This window comes from Myotis daubentonii, chromosome 15, assembly GCF_963259705.1.
Source record: "Myotis daubentonii chromosome 15, mMyoDau2.1, whole genome shotgun sequence".
NCBI lineage: Eukaryota > Metazoa > Chordata > Mammalia > Chiroptera > Vespertilionidae > Myotis > Myotis daubentonii.
In genome coordinates this window covers 22765937-22789859 of record NC_081854.1, presented here as the reverse complement: position 1 = coordinate 22789859, position 23923 = coordinate 22765937, and the positions used below count along the sequence as shown (strand labels likewise).

The window sequence follows — 23923 nt, the reverse complement described above, 5'->3', positions numbered from 1 at the left end:
ATGTATTGATTTTTTCATCTGTTTCTTCTTGCTTCTTGCATCAGTTGTTGATTTTTTCCTCCATCTGGTTTATGCACTCTAGGACCCTTAATCTGAATTCTTTTCTGTCATGTTGCATGCCTCTGTATCACTTAGCTGCTTTTCTGGCAATTCCTCCTTTTTTTCAGTTGGGGGTTTCTTTGTCTACCCATGTTTGATCGTACCACCATATCTAGATGTTGCCTCATTTAGTGGCTGCTTCTTGGGTGGCAGTGGCTCCTCCCGCTGCGGCTGCTCCTCGGGTGGTTGTGGTAGCAGCTGCTCCTCATTTGGTAGCAGCTCCTCTGGCGGGTTCTGTTCAGAGTTGTGGTGGCTCCTCTGGCTGGTGGGGGTAGGCTTCACACACAGCTGCTGTTCCTCAGACAGAGGGTGTGGTGATCAGGAGGCTGCTGTTCCTTGGATGGGCGTGTGCTACACAAGCCTGAAGTGTGTCTTTTATTACACAAGTATACATGTCTTTATTGTTTCAGGAATCAATGATATTCAGGGATGTGGCCATAGATTTCTCTCAGGAGGAGTGGGAATGCCTGGACCCAGCTCAGAGGGACTTGTACAAACATGTAATGCTGGAGAACTACAGTAATCTGCTGTCAGTGGGTAATGTCATTCATACAAATAATTTAGAGTTCTCTTCTGGAATGTCTGTTCTCTTCCACAGTGAATTTTTTAGCTGCTTTTTCAGTTACTAGTTGAATTCCTGTTCTCTATTCCTAAATAAATGGTTGGAACTGAAATGAAAAAGAAGAATACTAAACTGAAAGTTCCAATTGGCTATGGCTGAAGCTTCATCTTTTTTCTTTTTTTATTCCTGTAGTGGCATCTCTTTTTTGATCATCAAGGGACTGCATCTTACATGGATATGACTTACCCATAGCATAACCATGTTTTGTATCTTTTCTTGTGAGCAGGACTTTACATTCCTAAGCCTCATGTTATCTCCTTATTGGAACAAGGGAAAGAGCCCTGGATGGTTGGCAGAGAACTGACAAGAGGCCTGTGTTCAGGTAAGTAAGAAATGATTGAACAAAGCAGGGCATTATAGGTAATAACTTAGCTAATCAGTAAGGAAACAGTGTCTTCAAGATATTATCTTAGAAGCTCCCATCAAAACACTAGGCCTGGGAGAAAAAATAAGTTTTTGTGTGTGTGTGTGTTTTTTTTTTTTTTACTATGAGTTTATAAATGACCTATTTCATTTCTTCCCTCACTTACTAATCTTTTTATTATTATTCTTTAACACACCACTTAATTTCAAGTAGGTTTCCTTCACTTCCCCTCCAAAGAAAACTTTTACCCATAGTTAAGTTTCAGTTCATTATTAGCCTTTCTTTCTCTTAGACTCATCTAAATGTTTTCTGTTACCACCCCCAAAATAAGATGTATGTGTGTATGTGTGTGTGTGCATACATGCATTTGTATATATGCACTGCTCTTCCCCTTCAAGTAATAGTCTTCAGTATAGCTTCTAGCATTTGGGCTTCTGCCATTGTGTGAGCAAGAGGGAATTGTGTGAAAGGAGATCAGCAAAGTAGCAGGATGTATGGGGTGTTGGTGTGCTAGGTACATGTGGGAGGAAGGGTGTACCTGCAGGTGATTTGGATTTTGTGGACTTAGGTATGGACTTTGAATTCTGTTCTAAATGAGGTAGGTGTAAAGCCATTTTATTCTGAATGAGGTGATTTGAGCAGAGGAGTGACAACATGTTTTTAAGGCATACTCTAACTCAGAGATTGCTAATTTTGGATTTCTTTGTACAGAATTTAGGGAGTCAATGAACTTAGATGAGGAGAAAAATGCATCTTGCCCTGGCCAGTGTTCAGTTGGTTGGAGAGTCATCTCATGCACTAGGAGGTCATGGGATTGAATCCCAGTCAGGGCACATACCTAGATTGCAGGGTCAGCCCCTGGTTGGGGCTTGCACAGGATGCAGTCAATCAATGTCTCTCATATAAATGTTTTTCTCTCTCTCCCTCCATCTCTAAAAACATAAAAAAATATTGATATTTAGTAAACTATAAGTGAAACAGTTTTTCTTCCAATTATGGTATATGCAGCAAACCATAATAGTATTTGTTCCATGATTTTGACATGAATGGAAATCAACATACTGAATTATTATTTGTGCTCATCACTATTTCATAACTACTGTAGTACTAGGTTTACTGCTAGATCTTACTATTCAGTGTGTTAATAAAGAAGAAAACTCCAGGAAGAGGGAAGAACCCCTGTGAAAGCCCTTCTAGGAGGGGAAAGGTTGGTGTGTTTGAAGAACTGAAAGAAAGCCAGTATTGCTGGGCCCCATGAGCAAGCAAGAGTGAAATGTGAGTCGAGGTTGGAAAGACAGGTAGGAACCACATTACTCAGCCTCTGCTGGTATTATGAGAAGTATGGATTTTTGTAGTAAAAGGCCAAGCCAAGTGCATTTTTGGTCCCTGAATTGATTACTGAGTGTGAAACTTGCTGGGGAAACTAGGTTAGGAGGCTATTTTAGTGGTCTGAGTAAGAGATAATTCTGGTTTGGAAGAGGGCATTAACAGTGGAAATAGAAGAGGATAGTTTTAAGTTACTTTGGAGCTTTAAATTGTTGGAAGGTTATATAGAGGTATGAGTAAAAAAGATTATACTAGAGATGTTCTAATAAGCTCCATTTTGATGTCTTCAAATCATTTCATTAGCTTAAAAATTCTACTTTTTGATAAGAAATTCTTTCATAATAATACCTGTCAAATACTGAACACTTCATTGAGAGATAATTACAAACATTTCATCACCCTTCCAGTAATCATTTCTTTATCTTTGCAGATAAAGAAGTAGGGATTTAGAAAGGTTAAATAATTGCCTAGGAACATATAATGAGTAAGTGTCAGAGTTGGTACTCAGCTTATCAGTCTGCTTCTTGTTCCTATCATCTTTCCATTGCAGTGTTTAGCACTTTGTCATTTTCTTTCTGTCTGCCTTAAACTTCAGCTGCCACTCCTCTTAGTCACTACAGGTGGTAATGAGCAAGTGTCTCTCTTCTAAAATAAGCATCACAAAATTCTAAGGCAAACAATAGTTTCACCTAATTCCTAGCACATAACAGATTCTGAGTCTTCCCTATCCGCCACTCACATCAAAATAGTTCAATCCTTAGATTTATCTCAGGCTCTTCCCTCATGTGGCTTGCCCTCTGTAATCTCTTTCATATTCCGTTCAATATATCCTTTACTATGGAGCCTATTGTTTCTGCCCCAACTGAGTGTGCAGCAGTTTAATTCTAACACTGACTACCCAGGGTTGACATAGACCCCGTAGATTAATAGCAAAATCCTACACAGTACAGCCTTTACTTCAGCTGCCAGCTGTAAGTCTCAGGGGGTCCTCAGAACACCCATACTTCTGACCAACTGGCTATAAAGTTGGGGCTTTCTATGACTCTTGCAGTTTTAATGATTTGCTGGAATAACACAGCACTCGGAAAGCTCTATACTTACAGTTGCAGTTTTACTGTAAAGGATATATACTAGGCCAAAGTCTGGGAGGCTCCCAGATGCAGAGGTTCCATACCCTCTATCACTGTTGAGTCAAAATGCATCACCCTTTTGGCATTTCAGTGTGTTCAGGTAGCAAGCTTTAGTGTCCAGAATTTTTGTGATTTATTTATATTCACATGATTAATTGAGTCATTGGCCACTCAATTTCTGGTTCCTCTTATCTCTCCAGAAGTTGAGAAAATGAAAGTCCTAAACTTCTAATCACATGTTTGGTCTTTCTGGTGACCAATGTCTATCCCAAAGCTATCTTTGGACCTACTATGTTTGACTTGATTAGCATAACAAAAACACTTCTATCATACAAGAAATTCCAAGAGTTGTTGAAGCTCTGTGATAGGAACCAGGTACAAAGACCAAATTCATTTTTTTTATTATATCAAAAACCAAGAATCTTCCCCTCTATGGATTTCTTTCTTTCGTTTTTTTTAATTGATTTTTTACAGAGAGGAAGGGAGAGGGATAAAGAGTTAGAAACATTGATGAGAGAGAAGCATCGATCAGCTGCCTCCTGCACACCCCCTACTGGGGATGTGCCCGAACCAAGGTACATACCCTTGACCGGAATTGAACCTGGGACTCTTCAGTCCCCAGGCCGATGCTCTTTCCAGTGAGCCAAACCGGCCAAGGCTGAGTTTATTCTTTTATATTTATTTTTTTATTTTTTTATTGTTTTATTGCTTAAAGTATTACAAAGGGTAATACATATGTGTCCTTTTTTACCCCCGCCTTGACAATCCCCTGGCCTCCCCTACCCCCCAGTGCCTTATGTCCATTGGTTATGCTTATATGCATGCATACAAGTCCTTCAGTTGATCTTTTACCCCCCTCCCACCTGCCCCCCAACCCTCCCTGGCCTTCCCGCTGCAGTTTGACAATCTGTTTGAGGCAGCTCTGCCTCTGTATCTATTATTGTTCATAAGTTTATAATGGTTTTTATTATCCATGAATGAGTGAGATCATGTGGTGTTTTCCTTCATTGACTGGCTTATTTCACTTAGCATAATGCTCTCCAGTTCCATCCATGCCATTGCAAATGGTAAGATTCCTTCTTTTTTACAGCAGCATAGTATTCCATCATGTAGATGTACCACAGTTTTCTAATCCATTCATCTACAGATGGGCACTTAGGCTGTTTCCAGATCTTAGCTATGGTGAATTGTGCTGCTATGAACATAGGGGTGCACATATCCTTTCTGATTGGTGTTTCTGGTTTCTTGGGATATATTCCTAGAAGTGGGATCACGGATTCAAATGGGAGTTCCATTTGTAGTTTTTTGAGGAAACTCCATACTGTCTTCCATAGTGGCTGCACCAGTCTGCATTCCTACCAGCAGTGCACGAGTGTTCCTTTTTCTCCACATCCTCTCCAGCACTTGTCATTTCTTGATTTGTTGATGATAGCCATTCTGACAGGTGTGAGATGGTACCTCATTGTTGTTTTGATTTGCATCTCTTGGATGATTAGTGACTTTGATCATGTTTTCATATGTCTCTTGGCTTTCTGAATGTCCTCTTTGAAAGGTGTCTGTTTAGGTCCTTTGCCTATTTTTTGATTGGATTGTTTATCTTCCTTTTGTTAAGTTGTAAGAGTTCCCTATAAATTTTGGAGATTAGGCCCTTATCAGATATGACATTGGCAAATATGTTTTCCCATGCAGTGGGCTTTCTTATTGTTTTGTTGGTGGTTTCTTTTGTTGTGCAGAAGCTTTTTATTTTGATGTAGTCCCATTTGTTCATTTTCTTTTTAGTTTCCAATGCCCTAGGAGCTGTATCGGTGAAGAAATTGCTTCGGCATATGTCTGAGATTTTGTTGCCTTTGGATTCTTCTAGAATTTTTATGGTTTCCTGTCATACATTTAAGTCCTTTATCCATTTTGAGTTTACTTTTGTGTATGGTATAAGTTGGTGGTCTAGTTTCATTTTCTTGCATGTATCTGTCCAATTTTCCCAACACCATTTATTGAAGAGACTATCTTGTCTCCATTGTATGTTCTTGCATCCTTTGTGAAATATTAATTGAGCATATTGGTTCAGGCCATGGATTTATTTCTTTCAAGAGACTTTAATGGAGGTCAGAAAATTATCCAGTTTTTATAATATATATGCATACATGCATGCTTATATAGATGTATATAAAACTATTATTTTTTCATATGCCCTAAGCATTGTATATTTACCTGTCTTTCCAGATGATTCTGATTCATATGTGTATTTGAGAAGGATTGTAGTTTTCTATGTCCATAGTCTCTTCTTTCCGCTTTCTGCATTATACAGTCCTGCACCACTTAACAAAAGGGATATGTTTTGAAAAAGTATCATTAGGTGATTTCATCACTGTGTGAACATCATAGAGTATACTTACACAAACCTAGATGACATATCTTACTACTGTCATTGTGTGTTCTATACTTTTATATAGCTGGAAGTGCAGTAGGTTTGTTTACACCAGCTTCACCACAAACATGAGTAGTATATTTCATCACAACCTTAGAACATCTAGGATGTAACTAGGCAATAGGAATTTTTCAGTTCCATTATGTATTTACTAAAGGCCTGGTGCACAAAATTTGTGCCCTTGGGGAGGAGGTGGTCCCTAAGCCTGACCTGTGCCCTCTCACAGTCTGGGAGCTCTCAGAGGATGTCTGACTGATGGCTTAGGCCCATGGGGAGCAGGCCTAAGCCGGCAGTTGGACATCCTTAGCACTGCCATGGAGGTGGGAGAGCCTCCTGCTACCGCAGCTGCGCTCACCAGCCGTGAGCCCAGCGTGTGGCTGAGTAGCACTCCCCCTGGGGGAGTGCACTGACCACCAGGGGGCAGCTCGTGCATTGAACGTCTGCCCCCCAGTGGTCAGTGCTCATCATAGTGACTGGTTGTTCCACCGTTTGGTCAATTTGCATATTACCCTTTTATTATATAGTATGAGACCACAACTGCAGATGTGGTCCAAATTTGACTAAAATGTCATTATGGGGTACATGGATGACTATATCTCACTATATTCTATACATTTCTAGTCCATTTTTCAGATTAAACAAATATACTTGAGAACTGTATGTCATTTACTACCAGATATCTTAAATTTTTTCATTTCTATTATAAAAGTTTAACATTTCACAAATGGGACAGAAGTAATATTTGCTATTTTCTTTTCTTTCAGATCTGGAGTCAATGTGTGAAACCAAGTTATTATCTCTAAAGAAGGAAGTTTATGAACTAGAATCATGCCAGAGGGAGATAATGGGACTTACAAAGTATGGCCTTGAGTATTCTCATTATAGAGATGTTTTGGAATATGGCAGCCACCTTGAAAGACAACTGGGATATCAGAATGGTCATTTCAGCCAAGAAATATTTACTCATAGATGTATGCCCGCATATATTCAACAGACATTCTTTACTTTCAATCAAATAATTAATAATGAAGAGAAACCTTATGAATGTAAGAAATGTGGGAAAGTCTTTAATCAGAATTCACAATTTATTCAACATCAAAGAATTCATAATGGTGAAAAATCTTATGAATGTAAGGAGTGTGGGAAATTCTTTAGCTGTGGCTCACATGTTACTCGACATCTGAAAATTCATACTGGTGAAAAACCGTTTGAATGTAATGAATGTGGAAAGGCCTTCAGTTGTAGCTCATACCTTTCTCAACATCAGAGAATTCATACTGGTAAGAAACCCTATGAATGTAAGGAATGTGGCAAAGCCTTTAGTTATTGCTCAAATCTTATTGACCATCAGAGAATTCACACTGGTGAAAAACCCTATGAATGTAAAGTATGTAGGAAAGCTTTTACTAAGAGCTCACAACTTTTTCAACATGCCAGAATTCATACAGGTGAGAAACCCTACGAATGTAAGGAATGTGGCAAAGCTTTTACTCAGAGCTCAAAGCTTGTTCAGCATCAGAGAATTCATACTGGTGAAAAACCCTATGAGTGTAAGGAATGTGGCAAAGCCTTCAGTAGTGGCTCAGCACTTACTAATCATCAGAGAATCCACACTGGGGAAAAACCCTATAATTGTAAGGAATGTGGCAAGGCTTTTACTCAGAGCTCACAACTTAGACAACATCAGAGAATTCATGCTGGTGAGAAACCTTTTGAATGTCTTGAATGTGGGAAAGCCTTTACTCAGAACTCACAACTTTTTCAACATCAGAGAATTCATACAGATGAAAAACCATATGAATGTAATGAATGTGGAAAGGCTTTTAATAAATGCTCAAACCTTACTCGACATTTGAGAATTCATACTGGTGAAAAGCCCTATAACTGTAGGGAATGTGGGAAGGCATTTAGTAGTGGGTCAGATCTCATTCGTCATCAGGGAATTCATACTGATGAATAATAAAAGTTAAAGCTCTTCCTAATATTCTAAACAACAAATAATGTTAGAGAGTTACCATCTTTCACTATTTGTTTTCATTCATATAAATGCTAATTTTCATAATTGCTATATATATATATATATATATATATATATATATATAGAGAGAGAGAGAGAGAGAGAGAGAGAGAGAGAGAGAGCCTATATTGGCATTTATCCATGCTTCCCCAATATTGTACTAATGGCAGATGTTCAGTAATTCTTTTCTTTCCCATTATTTTGTCCTACCTTCTTGGTGTTAATGTTATATTATTCTTTATATTTGCTTGTGTTTCAGGGCTATTTTTTTTCTGTTCTGATTTATATATTTGTGCTTAAATTATGTGATCTTGTATTTTTAATTCCTGTAGAAATTTAACTTGCTTTTGAAATCAGTGTTAATATTTTTGTCTCAGAAATTTATATTTTCTTAAAAAACCAGAAACCAAAAAGTAAATATTAATTGTAATCAGAGTAACTATAGATGACTACTCTCAAGTTGGTAGAGTACATCCTACCGTACTTTGTCTTTAAAAAAAGTGTAGTCATGGTATGCATATTGTATCTTCACCTGCTCTTAACATGCCAAAAAATATGATTGCCATTTCAGCAAATGTAGATTTTTTATTTTTAATGACTTATATTCAATGACTTTTTAAAATGGCTTTATTATGCATGTTATGGTTGCATCTAAATGTTCACATGCCCTGAGTAGTATGACCCAAAATTTATCTTTGGATTTGTGTTTTTCTTTTAAAAAAATGTATTTTAATTGCTGAAATTATCCACATCTTTTCCTTATAAATTTTTCTGTTCCTTTTCATTAGCCCTAATCCCAATCTCATACTAAGAGGTTTTTAACCACTATTATAAAAATGTTGTCATCCTTCTAGATTTTTTTTTTTTACTTTTTATTGATAGGTGTTAGTGGTATTTCATATGTTTTATTTCATGTACAGTGAATATAATTATGCTATATCTATTGGTTTGTTATGAGGATTCAATGAATGAATAAATTTAAAGTATTAGGACTATATCACATACTAAGTGCTTAGTAAAAGTTGTCCATTTTTATCATTGATATACTAATTTTCATAATTACCTTATTATTTGTGGGAAGGATTTAAACCATGTTGTTTACCTTTGTATAAATCAAAGAATGTGGAATGAAAAAAGAAATGAGTGTAATGTGTATAAGGAAATTTTTCTCATCACTCATTATTCAGCATGGGTTTTTAAAAGGAAAAGGAAAACTGTGTGAGTAGTCTCAATTCAGACTTCATCATTTATGCTACACAAAGATGAATACTAGCCTTAAACCCTATGGATATAATGATTGGTAGGTGAAAGCACAAGTGTTAAAGTAGGAAATGATGAAAATATTTTTCCTAGTAATTAGTTCCCCCAAAGCAGAAAATATATAGGCCAAATGTTTTGCTCCCTTGATCAACATGGGTTAACCATTTGTACACCATAAGCATCTATAGATGCAGTGGTGGACCTTTTTAAATTAAATTAAAAATATCGTGGCAGTTAACTGGTTAAGGAACTAAATCCTTATTATACACATTACTTAAATGTGAACAAAAGTGAGAACAATTGAAAAACCTGTGAGTGGCAATCAAAGTTATATAGGGAGTTTTTAACCCAATATGTGTGTGTGTGTGTGTGTGTGTGTGTGTATATATATATATATATATATATATATATATATATATATATATATATTACAATATTAGAAAGATCATTAAGAAACAAAATTAATGTATAACACAAGGAGTTAAACAAAAAAATCTAAAACATGAGGTAGAGAAGGCATTATTAGTTATAAAATGTTAAATAAGTAAAAGAAAAAAGTAAGTAATCTAAAATAGAAATTTTTATGATTTGACTGAAAAAAAGACAAACTTTTGTGATTCATGTAAGGAAGTAAGGATGACAAATAGCATTGTGAATGAGACAATGACATGACCACATATTTACATTTGAAAGGAATAGATCTTTTTCAGTGATAAAAATGTTTCGGTGATTAAAAATAGATTAAAAAATACTTTAAATGTCACACAGCTACTAAAGAACACATCACCCTAGATCAGCCATGGGCAAACTACGGCTGCTGGCCGTATCCGGCCCATTTGAAATGAATAAAACTAAAAAAAAAAAAGACCGTACCCTTTTATGTAATGATGTTTACTTTGAATTTATATTAGTTCACACAAACACTCCATCCATGCTTTTGTTCCGGTCCTCCAGTCCAGTTTAAGAACCCATTGTGGCCCTCGAGTCAAAAAGTTTGCCCACCCCTGCCCTAGATATATTTATAGATAAAACCTATGAAATGTTTGGGAACTCTTCCAGACTGAGATATTAGAGAGAAAATTATCTATTTCTATGAATATTTCATAATTCTAATGTTAAAACTATCTAGGAGAACACAAAGGAAGATAATACAGTTGACCTTCAAACAACACAGATTTGAAATCACTTCCACACAGATTTTTTATAATAAATACAGTCAGTGCTTTGTATCCACAGTTTTGAATCTGTAGATTCAACCAACTATGGCTTGAAAATAGTAATTTTGCATTCCCAACAGTTGTTTGAAAATTCCCAACAGATTTTGATCCACAGTTGGTTGAAACCACAGATGTGAAGGGCAAACTGTAGTCACTTTTCGGGGGAGTCAAAAATTATAAGCAGATTTTTGACAGTTGGAGGGTGGGGGCTCCTAATCCTAGCCTTGTTAAATAGTCAAACTGAATGTCCAGAATCAATTATGAAAATGTGATGTTATAAATTAGCAAATCAAATTTAGTAATAAATTGAAAAAAAAATGATCACAATCTGAATTTAGGAACAAATTGTTTCTAATGAATACTTATTCAGACTTGCTACTCACTTTCTGAAACTTGGAAATCAAATCATATTCTTTAGTATCTGAACTCAGAAACCAAATAGATTTTGAAGAAAGAGACTCTTTAAATACAAAACAAGATAATTCACAAGGAATTTCTAGAATTCAGATAACTAAAGCACTACAAATGAAAATATATTATAAAGCACTAATATCTTCTAGAGGCAGCCTTTTTTATTCTTAATGGTATTTGACAGAATGGAATGTATTTAATAAATGACTTATCCTACCTGCTGCAATATCACTGCATTTACCCTGTCTACATCTCATTAGAAGAGCCTTTAAAACATTGGCATGAATTATTTTAAAATTCATTTTAAAGCTACTCTGCTCCTTTTCTGGTTTTGACTTCAAAGGTAGCATTCAATAAATATGTGTTGTTATTTAAAAAAAAAAAAAAAACACAAAAATATAGCATTCAATAGGGAAAATGGCAGAGGTATAGACAGACGTGTCCTGTGCCTTGTCCCGGAGCAGATAAGGGTGAGCAGCTGAAACGGGTAACATACAGCCCGAATAGGCAGTGGATATTCAGCTAAGAGACAGTTTGCAGCCGGAGAGACAGTTTGCAGCCGGAAAGACAGAGAACTCTGGGAAAAGGGGGACGGTTGGAGACTGCGGCTGAAATCTCTCCTGGTGCGCCGGTTCAGTCGCAGAGACTGCGCCATCTTGAGTGGCTGTTACCAGCATCCAGAGATCAGCTACTAACCTGGAAACAACGGATCTCAAGCAGCGTGACTGCGTGAACTCAGACGAGCACTGCTTCCTCTCACGGAAAAAGGTTAGACTTCCCCTAAAGGTGCAGTTTGCAATTCAGTTTGGAGAGAGGAACGCGTGCGAGGGGAAATCTGCGCCCCACAGAGTCCACAGCCATTGGGGCCAGCATAATCCGTGAATGTGGAAGGGCTCCCGCAGGGCTGCTGGCAGAAGGGAACTCTAAAATAAGCCCATAGCTGGACTAGATGCAAAAAAGCAGCCTCAGATTTTGCCAGTTTGCCGGCTGCTTGGTGCCAGGGGCGAGTGGGCGCGCGGAGACTGCGCACAGACCTGGAAGGTGGAGGCTTGCGAATTTGCAAAACTTCTCAGGCTCTTGTTTTTACACTTCCCCTTAGACCTGTGCATTTGATTATTAAACCCAGTGCATGGGATTTCCCAGTTGGGGTCACTCGCAGAGCCTGTAGGGAAAAGTTGTTTTGGGGGAGCCTGGGAAACAGAGCGGGGAGTAATGATTAAAGAACCAGCTCTGGGCAGTGGACTTTCCCAAACCAGTTTCAAGTACAATTGAGAAAATAAACCCTACTGGTTAGAGAGGACTTATAGCCTCAGAGGTCAAACCAGACAAACTGCCACCCAGAGGCAGAGCCACGAACTGACTCTTCTGTAAATACAAATAAAGGCAGTCTGGGAAACAAATACAGCCTGCCTTAAAATCAGGACTGTGGTTTACAACACCGAGGAACAGTGTATCGCAGGGAAATTCAACACTCTCCTGAATACATGGCAGGTCTAAGGCATGCCAAAAAGAAGAGTAGAAGATCTGAAGCACCTTCACTACTGCACATTTTTATTTTATTTTTTTAATTCTTTTTTCACCTTTCAATTAAGAACCTATTTTATTTTTTTGTTTTTTTTTCACCTGATTTTACCTTTTTAATTACTACATTTTTATTTTTAACCAGTATTATTGCTATCATTTTACTATTTTTCAAAGTGTCATTTTATTTTTTTCTTTATTTTATTTTGGGATTAGTGTTCTACACTCTATTTTCATTGTTCCTTTTGCATCATTTCTCTCTATCTCACCTTTACCCTTAAGCCAATACTCTCTTCCTCACTTTTCCCCTTTTGTTGTCCTGTTTCTCTTACCCTATTCCTGCTTTAGATTTTCCCCATTCCTTCTTTTTACCCACTGTCTAAATTTCACCCTACTCATATATCTAATTTTCAATCCCTTGCTCTAAATCCATATACACTTCTTGCTTGTCTTTCTTCACTATCCAATTTTCTTTTCTCTCTCTCTGTCGTTTTGCTATTGTTTGCTTGATTTTGAGTATATTGGGTTTTTTATGCTTGTTTGTGAGATTGTTTTGTTTTTTATTTTCATTTTTCTGTTTTCCTTTTTTTCTCTCTCTCCGGTTATTTTTGTGCTTCTGTTTTCCCTTGCCTCGCTTGATATTAGTGGTTGTTTGTAGTTTGCATTCATCTCTAGGGATCTGTTGCTGGAATTCGTTGGGATTAGTAGCGGTTCTATTAGAGTTTTCTCCCCATATAAATAGTCTCTTCCTGCTTCTATTTCATTCTCTCTCTTACTTTTTTTTCTCTCCATTTTCACAATGTTATTTCTGTACTCCTTTTTTTTCTCTTTCTCTTTTCTCTTTTATCCTTTTCTCCTTTTTATTCTTTATCTCCTAATTCTCTTCGCTCGGGTGGTCACCTTTATTTGGGGGTTTTAATATAGTGAATACATTTGTATTCAGTGCCTTGTACATTGTGCCTTGTTGTGTTGTATTTTGTGCCTTTATATCAATGCAGCAGAGAGAGAATTACATAACCAAACACCTGGAGAAGAGAGATCATGGTGAAACAAAGAACCAACCCACATATGAAAGAAAAGCAGGCATCATCAGAAGAGGCAGTAAACAAAATGGAGGCAAGCAAACCTGTCAGAGAAAGAATTCAGAGAAATGACCATAAGGTGGATGAAAAGATTGGAAGACAAATTCAACAATATGTGTAAGAACCAAGGGGAAATGAAGAAAAACCAAGAAGAAATGAAAAATGACATCACTGCTATAAAGAAATCAATAGAAAGCATCAACAGTAGACTAGAAGAAGCAGAGGACCACATCAGTGAACTAGAAGACAAGGTAGGAAAAAATACCCAAGCAGAACAGCTTCTAGAAAAAAAAATTAAAAAGATGGAGGAGAGCTAAGAGAACTCTGGGACAACACAAAAGGAAACAACATTTGAATAATAGGGGTGCCAGAAGGAGAGGAAACTGAACAAGGAATCGAAAACCTGTTTGAAAAAATAGTAACAGAAAAATTCCCTGATATAGGGAAGAAAACTCTCACACAAATCCAAGAAGCTCACAGAGTCCCAAACAAAATGAACCTGGAAAGACCGACGCCAAGGTATATTATAATTAAATTGGCAAACACCAACGACAAAGCAAGAATCTTAAAAGCAGCCAGAGAGAGACAGAACGTTACCTACAAAGGATCCCCCATCAGACTAGCGACTGATTTCTCAACAGAAACACATCAGGCAAGAAGGGAATGGAATTAAATATACAAAGTCATGCAAAGGAAGGGTCCGAATCGAAGAATACTGTACCCAGCAAGGCTATCAATCAAAATTGAGGGTCAAATCAGGAGCTTCACAGACAAAAATGGTCTACGGGAGTTTATTACCACCAAACCAGCAATGCAAGAAATGCTAAAGGGTCTGCTGTAAAAAGAGAAAAATAGGAAACAAAGAAGGAACACAGCAGTAAAGAACAAAAATGGCGACTAACAAGTTTCTATCAATAACTTTAAATGTAAATGGATTAAATGCCCCAATCAAAAGATATAGGGTAAATGAGTGGATAAGAAAACATGACCCATATATCTGATGTCTACAGGAAACCCACCTCAGAAAAAAAAGACCTACACAGACTGATGGTGAAGGGATGGAAAAAGGTTTTTCAGGCGAATGGAAGTGAAAAAAAAAGCCAGGGTAGCAATACTTATATCTGACAAATTAGATCTCAAAATGAAGGACATAAAAAGAGATAAAGAAGGCCACTTCATAATACTAAATGGAGCAGTCCAATAAGAAGAAATACCTCTGGTAAATATATATGCACCCAATATAGGAGCACCCAAATACTTAAGAAATCTGGAGATCAAGGGAGAGATTTACAGCAATACAATCATAGTACGGTACTTTAACACCCCATTATCACCACTGGACAAATCCTCTGAACAAAAAATCAGCAAAGAAACATCAATCCTAAATGACTCACTAGATCAGATGGAATTAATTGACCTCTTCAGAACATTTCACCCCAAAGCCACAGAATATACACTCTTCTCAAGTGCACATGGGTCATCTGCAAAGGTAGACCATATATTGGGTCACAGACAAGGTCTCTTCAAATTCAAGAAAATTGAAATCATATCAAGCATCTTCTCAGATCACAAAGGCATAAAACTGGAAATCAACTACAACAAAAATAATCCAAAAAAATCAAACACATGGAGACTAAATAGCATGCTTTTAAACAAGGACTGGGTTACCAGTGAGATCAAAGAAGAAATAAAAAACATCATGGCAACAAACGACAATGAAAACACAACAATACAAAATCTATGGGACACAGCGAAAGCAGTCTTGAGAGGGAAGTTCATAGCTCTTCAAGCCAACTGCAAGAAACAAGAAACAATGAGTATAAATGACCTAACTCTACTACTCGAAGAGTTAGAAAGAGAGCAACAAGAAAAGCCCAGTGTAGGCAGAAGGAAGGAAATAACAAAGATCAGAGCGGAGATAAACAACATAGAGACCAAAAAAACAATACAAAAGATCAACAAAACCAAGAGCTGGTTCTTTGAAAGGATAAACAAGATTAATGAACCTCTAGCCAGGCTCACCAAGAAACAGAGAGAGGACTCAAATAATCAAAATCAGAAATGAAAGAGGAGAAATAACAACAGACCCCACAGAAATACAAAGTATTGTTAGAAAATACTATAAACAACTCTACTCCAACACACTAGACAACCTGGAGGAAATGGACATATTCCTAGAAAAATACAACCTTCCAAAACTAAATCAGGAAGAATCTAAAAATCTCAATAGGCCAATAACTATGGAAGAAATTGAAGCAGTCATCAAAAAGCTTCCAGCAAACAAAAGCCCAGGGCCAGACGGCTTCACAGGGGAGTTTTACCAAACATTCAAGGAAGAACTAAAACCTATTCTCCTCAGACTATGTCAAAAAATTCAAGAGGAAGGAACACTTCCAAGCTCATTCTATGAAGCCAGCATCACCCTAATACCAAAACCAGGTAAAGACAACACAATGAAAGAGAATTACAGGCCAATATCCCTCATGAACATAGATGTCAAAATCTTCAACAAAATCCTACCAAATCGGATCCAGCAGTACATCAAAAAAATCATACACCATGACCATGCAGTATTTATCCCAAGGATGCAAGGATGGTACAATATCCGTAAATCAATAAATGTGATACATCACATAAACAAATTGAAAGAAAAAAACACACAGTCATATCAATTGATGCGGAAAAAGCATTTGACAAAATCCAACACCCTTTCTTTTTTATTTTTCTTTTTTTTCCCTTTTTTTTTATTGCTTAAAGTATTACAAAGGGTATTATATATGTGTCCATTTTCCCCCCGCCCTAGACAGTCCCCTAGCCTCCCCTATCCCCCGGTGTCTTATGTCCATTGGTTATGCTTATATGCATGCATACAAGTCCTTTGGTTGATTTCTTACCCCCCTACCTCCTGCACCCCCACCCTCCCCGGCCTTCCCGCTGCAGTTTGACAATCTGTTTGAGGCAGCTCTGCCTCTGTATCTATTATTGTTCAAAAGTTTATAATGGTCTCTATTATCCATGAATGAGTGAGATCATGTGGTATTTTTCCTTCATTGACTGGCTTATTTCACTTAGCATAATGCTCTCCAGTTCCATCCATGCCGTTGCAAATGGTAAGAGTTCGTTCCTTTTTAGAGCAGCATAGTATTCCATCGTGTAGATGTACCACAGTTTTCTAATCCGTTCATCTACTGATGGGCACTTAGGCTGTTTCCAGATCTTAGCTATGGTGAATTGTGCTGCTATGAACATAGGGGTGCACATATCCTTTCTGATTGGTGTTTCTGGTTTCCTGGGATATATTCCTAGAAGTGGGATCACAGGGTCAAATGGGAGTTCCATTTTCAGTTTTTTGAGGAAACTCCATACTGTCTTCCATAGTGGCTGCACCAGTCTGCATTCCCACCAGCAGTGCGCAAGTGTTCCTTTTTCTCCACATCCTCTCCAGCACTTGTCGTTTGTTGATTTGTTGATGATAGCCATTCTGACAGGTGTGAGATGGTACCTCATTGCTGTTTTGATTTGCATCTCTCGGATGATTAGTGACTTTGATCATGTTTTCATATGTCTCTTGGCTTTCTGAATGTCCTCTTTTGAAAGGTGTCTATTTAGATCCTTTGCCCATTTTTTGATTGGATTGTTTATCTTCCTTTTGTTAAGTTGTATGAGTTCCCTATAAATTTTGGATTGTTGTGGTTTCATTGTCATTAGTTTCCAGGATTTTTAAAATTTCTTCTTTGGTGTCATTGGTAACCCAATCAATATTTAATAACATGCTCCTCAGGTTCCAAGTATTTGAGTGTTTGGGATTGTTTTTATTGTAGTTTATTTCTAATATTATGCCATTGTGGTCTGAGAAGATACTTCGTATGATTTCAATCTTCTTGAATTTGGGGAGACTTTGCTTGTGACCCAATATGTGGTCAATTTTGAAAATGTCCCATGTGCACTTGAGAAGAACATATATTCTGTGGCTTTGGGGTGAAATGTTCTGAAGATGTCAATTAGTCCATCTGATCTAGTGAGTCTTTTAGGATTGCTATTTCTTTGCTGATTTTGTCTAGAGGATTTATGCAGTGATGTCAGTGGTGTATTAAAGTCCCTACTATGATTGTATTGTTGTAGATATCTCCCTTGATGTCTTCCAGGAGTTTTCTTATGTATGTGGGTGTTCCTGCATTGGGTTCATATATGTTTATCAGGGCTATATCCTCTTGTTATATCGATTCTTTAGTATGATGATGTGGCCTTCCCTATCTCTTGTTATGGCTTTCACTTTGAGGTCAATTTTATCAGATATAAGTATTTCTACCTCATATTTTTTTTCATTTCCATTTGCCTGAAAGATATTTTTCCATCCCTTCACTTTCAATCTGTGTGAGTCCCTTATTCTGAGGTGGGTCTCTTGTAGACAGCAACACATGGGTCATGTTTTTTTTATCCATTCAGGCACTCAATGTCTTTCGATTGGAGCATTTAGTCCATTTACATTTAAAGTTATTATTGAAAGGTACTTGTTTGTAGCCATTTCTATTTTTTTGTGTGTGGCTGTTTTCTTTCTGGACTTCTTATTTCTTCTTTTTACACCAGTCCCTTAAGCATTTCTTGCAATGCTGGCTTGGTGGTGATAAACTCCCTTAGCCTTTTTTTTTTTTTTTTTTTTTTGTCTGTGAGGCTTCTTATTTCCCCTTCAATTTTGAATGATAGCCTTGCTAGATAGAGTATTCTTGGATTTAGTCTCTTGCTTTGCATCACTTTGTAAATTTCTGTCCATTCTTTTCTGGCCTGATGTTTTTCTGTTGAGAAATCATTTGATAATCTAATGTGAGATCCCTTGTATGTAAGTTTTCGTTTCTCTCTTGCAGCCTTTAAGATTCTCTCTTTGTCCTGAACATTTGCCATGGTAATTATGATGTGTTTTGGTGTGGGTCTTTGGGTTTCATCTTGTTTGGGACTCTCTGTGCTTGTGTGACCTTTTTCATCCCCACTGCAGGGAAGTTTTCTGACATTATTTCTTCAAATAGATTTTCTAACCCTTGTTCCTCTTCCTGTTGTTCTGTCTCCTCTATTATTCGTATGTTGCTTTGTTTCATGTTGTCCCATAGCTCCCTTAGGTATACTCCTGTCTTTTAATTTTTTTCTCCAATTGCAGTTCAGTTTGGGTGTGTTTTGCTTCCCTGTCTTCTAATTCGCTAATTCAGTCCTCCGCTTCTCCTAGTCTACTATTGAAACTTTCCATGGTGTTCTTTATTGCAGCTATGTCACTCTTCATTTCTTCTTGATTCTTACATAAGTTATTGATTTTTTCATCCATTTCTTCTTGATTCTAACATAAGTTGTTGATTTTTTTTCCTCCATCCTGTTTATGCACTCTAGGACCCTTATTCTGAATTCTTTTTCTAACATATTGCATGCCTCTGTTTCACTTAGCATCTTTTCTGGCGCTCCTCTTTTTCTTTCCTTTGAGGGTTTCTTTGTCTACCCATGTTTGGTCTCACCGACTGATCTAGATGTTGATTCGTGCAGAGGCTGCTCCTTGGGTGGCAGTGGTTCCTCAGGCTGCAGTTGCTCCTCAAGTGGTCGCAGTAGTGGCTGCTCCTCAGTTGGCAGCAACTCCTCTGGTGGGTGCTGTTCACAGCAGTGGTGTCTCCTCTGGCTGGTAGGTGAGGCGGCTTTCACAGCTGCTGTTCCTTGGACAGGGGTGGGCTGTTCACATGGCTTCTGCTCCTCGGATGGGCGTGGACTGCTCACATGGTTGCTGCTCCTTGGATCAGGGCTGGCTGCACACTGCTGCTGTTTCTCAGATGGGATGGGCTGCTCGTGAGGCTGCCGCTCTTTGGACAGGGGCAGGTTGCTTACATGGCTACTGCTCCTCGTATGGGTGTGGGCTGTTCGTGCAGCTGATGCTCCTCAGATGGGGGGGCGGGCGGCTTGTGTGGCTGCTGCTCCTCAGGCAGGAGTGAGCTGCCTGTGCGGCTGCTGTTCCTCAGATTCGGGCAGGATGCTCACCCAGCTGCTGCTCGTCAGACAGGTGCAGACTGCGTGTGGCTGCTGCTCCTTGGACCAGTGTGGGCGGTGCAGGGCTGCTGCTTCTCATATGTGGTCGGTCTGTCTGTTCATGTGGCTGCTACTCCTCGGACAGGGGCGAGCTGCTCGGGGGGCTGCTGCTCCTCAGGCTGGAGTGAGCTGCACGTGAGGCTGCTTCTCCTTGTACGGCGGCTGTCTGCTTGCATGGCTGCTTCTCTTTGGGTGGGAACGAGCCGCACGTGTGTCTGCTGCTCCTCGGATGGGGGTAGGCCGCTCACCCAGCTGCTGCTCATCAGACCGGTGCAGGCTGCGAGTGTCTGTGGCTCCTCGGACCAGTGTGGACTGCGCAGGGCTGCCACTCCTCAGACATAGATGCTCTGCTTGTGTCGCTGCTGCTCCTAGGACTGGGGGAGGCTGCTTGGGCGGATACTGATCCTTGAATGAGAGCAGGCTGCTTGTGGTGATGCTATTCCTCATATGGGTATGGGCTGCTCACACCGCTGCTGCTCCTTGTATGGGGGCAGGCTACTCATGCAGCTGCTGCTCCTTGTATGGGGGCAGGTTTCTCGCACACTTACTGCTCCTCAGACAGGAGGAGGGTGTGGGCTGTGCAGCTGCTCTCCTTGGATGGGGGTGGGCTGTGTGGGGCTGCCACTCCTCAGACGGGGCAGGCTGCCACGTGGTTGCTGCTCCTCGGACAAGGGAGCAGGCCACTCACACAGCTGACAGCTGTTGCTCCTTGGACAGGGGCAGGCCATGTGAGGCTTCTGCTCTTAGGCCTGCGGTAGGCTGCTCGCAGGGCTGCTCCTCCTTGGACAGGAGAGGGCTGCTCACGTGTCTGCTGCTTCGTGGTTGCAGTGCCCCAGGCTAAGACATTGGGCAGGTCAGAGGGGAACACGCTTCAGAACTCACAGGAGCTTGCGCCCAAGGTGGCTGGAGACTTGTTGACCATGGGACCACAGCCGAGGTAGCAGGTCCCTGGCAGGGGTGTCTGTAGAGTCCCAGGTTTTATCTGAGGGCACTCTGGGTGGGGGTGAGGCCTGGCTCTCAGTTACAGCAGCTCTCCCCTTAAAAACGCTAGGCTTCTGAGGATGAGCCGACCTCCTGGAACTGCTTACATGGTAGCAGAGGCTGCCTAGTTAGGCGAGCCCATTTAGCCTGACCCCGAAGGTCCGGCAGGATCTATCTGTGCCTCACTCACATACACACACACACATCCCACATGACCACACACTCCTCTTTTGGTCCCTCACTGACCCATGCTCTCTCCCTCACTGCCGCCTTCTTCCTGCCTCTGTAGTTGGGTCTGGGGTGTTATTGACCCATTTGTGGATGGATTTTCCTCTCCAGGTGTCTGGTTATGAGGCTCACTCTCTAGCACCTGGCCAGACAGGATAAAATTCACCTCGACAAGACACAACACAAAGGGACCAAAGCACAAATGTACTCATGACAATAATAACCCCACTATAAGTGACCACCTGAGAAAAAAGACTTAGGGGTGAGAAAAGAGAATATAAATGATATTGAAGAGAGCAAAAAAGATAAGAGAGAAAAGGAAAAGGGAGAAAAGGAGATTATATATATAGGGCTGGAAACACCACAGAACCAATACATAAACAAACAAATAAAACAAACAAACAATAATAAATAAATAAATAAATAAATAAATAAATAAAATAGAAATAAAATACAAACACCAAACCCCCAGCAAAGAGGTTGGGGGCAGAATCTGTAGATGCTGAGCTTATATATAGAAGATAAGGTTAAGAGTTGGATGAATATGGGAGGATCTCAGTTCAGTATAGAGGAAGTAGAAAGGGGATGGGTGGATAAGAGGAAAGAGAACGAGAAAAAAATAATAATAAATTTACAAAAAATTGATTTCAAAAATGGTATAAAATAGCAAATAAAAATAAAATAGAGTGATGGAAAAATAATGTGAAAGAAAATAAAGCAACAAGCAAAAACAGGAAAACAAAGAAAAAAGTAAAAAAGAGATAAAGTAATAAAAAAATTTAAAAAAGTGAAGTGTTCCGTTGGCTGGCTTAAGATCCCAGTCTTCTGTACTGTAGTGTTTCTCAGGTTTCGATTGCTGGGACTCTATAAATTTCTTAAAGGAAGTTTACAACCCACTCATAAAAGACTTCATTTGCAATTCTGTCTTAGTATATTCTATCACAAAATAGGTTTAAACCCACACTGAGAGCAGAATATCAAATAATTTCTATAAGATGAAGAGTCATATATTAGAGGGGGGTAAATTTCCCCACACCGGGAACTGGCGGTGGAGCAGGCGAGTCGCCGTGGTGCTGCTGGCACCTCCATGCTCGCACCAAGACGAGGCGCAAGCAGGCGAAGCCCCAGCACATCCACCCGGAGGAGGACCACGAGGACTACGGCGCGCAGCCGCCGCCCCAGCTGGCCCCGGGGTTCGTGGCCACAGCGGCACCAGCGGCGGGGGAGCTGGGTGCTTCAGTGAACTACCCCGGGACTGGTGATGACATGAATGGGGACCGAGCAGCAGTAAAGAGGCCTCGTCAGGAGGAGACTCACATCTGTGAGAAATGCTGCGGAGAGTTCTTCAGCGTCTCTGAGTTCTTAGAACTTAAGAAAAATTGCACTAAACACCCACCTGTCCTCATCATGAACAACAGTGAGGAGCCGATGCCTTCCGAAGACGTCTCCGCGGCTGGGCTGAGCCACCAGCCACGCAGTCCAAGCATTAAGGACCGTCAGGGAGAATGGCAGCAGCTCAGGGGACCTGAAGGAGAAGCCAAGCCAGGCGCGGAGTCTGTCCTGTACTTAAAGACAGAGCCCGCCCTGCCACCCACAGCCCAGGACTTAAGCTATTTACCCAAAGGCAAAGTGGCCAACACTAACGTCACTCTTCAAGCACTATGGGGCACCAAGGGGGCAGTGACTCAGCAGAGCGCATTCGCGCTGCCCGCCCCCCTGCCCGGTGCTAACAGCATCCCGTGGGTCCTGGAGCAGATCCTGTGTCTGCAGCAGCAGCAGCTACAGCAGATCCAGTTCACCGAGCAGATCCGAGTCCAGGTGAACATGTGGGCTGCCCATGCCCTCCACTCCGGCGCAGCGGGAGCTGACACCCTGAAGACCTTAGGCAGCCATGTGTCCCAGTAGGTCTCTGCAGCCGTGGCTTTGCTCAGCCAGAAACCGGAAGCCAAGGTCTGTCCCTGGACACCTTGAAACAAGCCAAGCTACCTCACACAAGCATCCCTTCCACCACCAGCTCGGTGTCCCCGGGGCTGCTGTCCTTCGCCCTGAGGCTGGATGGGACAAGGGTGCTCCCAAACCGCATCCCCGGTGCTTTGCTACCCCCGACCCCAAGCTCTGTGTTTTTCAGAGCCCTTTCTCCACGATGGCGTTAGACCCATCTAAGAAAGGGAAAGGGAAGCCACCCAACGTGTCCCCGGTGGATGTCAAACCCAAAGATGAGGCCACCCTCTACAGGCACAAGTGTTGGAGCAGCATTTGTCTGAGCCCAGCCAACCTATGTCAAAGTGGAAGTTCCTGGTGCATTTGGACGCGCGACCATGTCCCCAGGCATGGCACCTTTGCTGGCGGCCCAGCCAGGCCGCCAGGGCAAGCAACACGCCTGCACGTGGTACGGGAAGAACTTCTTGTCAGCCAGCGCCCTCCAGATTCAGCGCCCTCAGAGCGGACTCACACTGGGGAGAAGCCTTTCGTGTGGGCGAGCTTTCACCACCAAAGGCAACTTGAAGGTTCACTATATGACGCATGGTGCCAATAACAGCTCCGCGCGCCACGGGAGGAAGCTGGCCATCGAGAACACCATGGCTCTTCTAAGAACAGACACAAAGAGGGTCCCAGAGGTGCTTCCCAAGGAAATCATGGCCCCTTCAGTGAACATGGCCCCTGTTGTGTGGAACCAGTACACCACCATGCTCAACGGTGGTCTGGCCATGAAGACCAACGAGATCTCAGTGATCCAGAGCGGAGGCATCCCAACTTTCCCGGTGTCCTTGGGTGCCAGCTCCGTTGTCAGCAATACCATCGTCTCCAAGATCGATGGCTCCCAGTCGGTTAGCAGCGACATGGAAAAGCCGGTTGCTGCTGACAGCGTCCCCAAACACCAGTTCCCTCACTTCCTGGAGGAAAACAAGATTGCGGTCAGCTAAGCGACGGGAGAGCCCGTGTGAAGGAGAAATGCAGAGTTACCGCTTGAACTGGATCTTTTGTTTTTGTCGTTGTTGTTGTTTAAAAACCAATCTCCTCCTGTTTGTTTTTTTACTGATGTGCAAATGTTTACAGTTGTGACCACAACCTCAGGCACGTCCAACAATCACCATGTTGCTATGCTGCTTTGCTAAAAAACAAAACCACACACATACTAAAACAAATACAGACTAGTATTTTTTTTTTAATTTTGGAAAAAGCAGG

The 23923-nt window shown here is 40.6% G+C and overlaps 1 protein-coding gene and 1 pseudogene across 3 annotated transcripts in view; both read left to right on the top strand.

Moving 5' to 3' along the window:
• The window catches only part of LOC132216955 (zinc finger protein 383), a 63145-nt gene extending 53735 nt beyond the window's left edge, over positions 1 to 9410 (top strand). For all 3 annotated transcript variants that reach the window (XM_059666726.1, XM_059666724.1, XM_059666725.1), the window contains exons 3-5: positions 510 to 636; positions 948 to 1043; positions 6731 to 9410. In XM_059666726.1, the coding sequence (XP_059522709.1) occupies positions 510 to 636; positions 948 to 1043; positions 6731 to 7926 (1419 nt within the window). In that variant the 3' untranslated portion in view covers positions 7927 to 9410. The remainder of the gene's footprint in view (positions 1 to 509; positions 637 to 947; positions 1044 to 6730) is intronic.
• A 6623-nt stretch (positions 9411 to 16033) lies between these two features.
• Positions 16034 to 23867, top strand: LOC132216247 (sal-like protein 4; annotated as a pseudogene).
• The last annotated feature ends 56 nt before the right edge of the window (positions 23868 to 23923 follow it).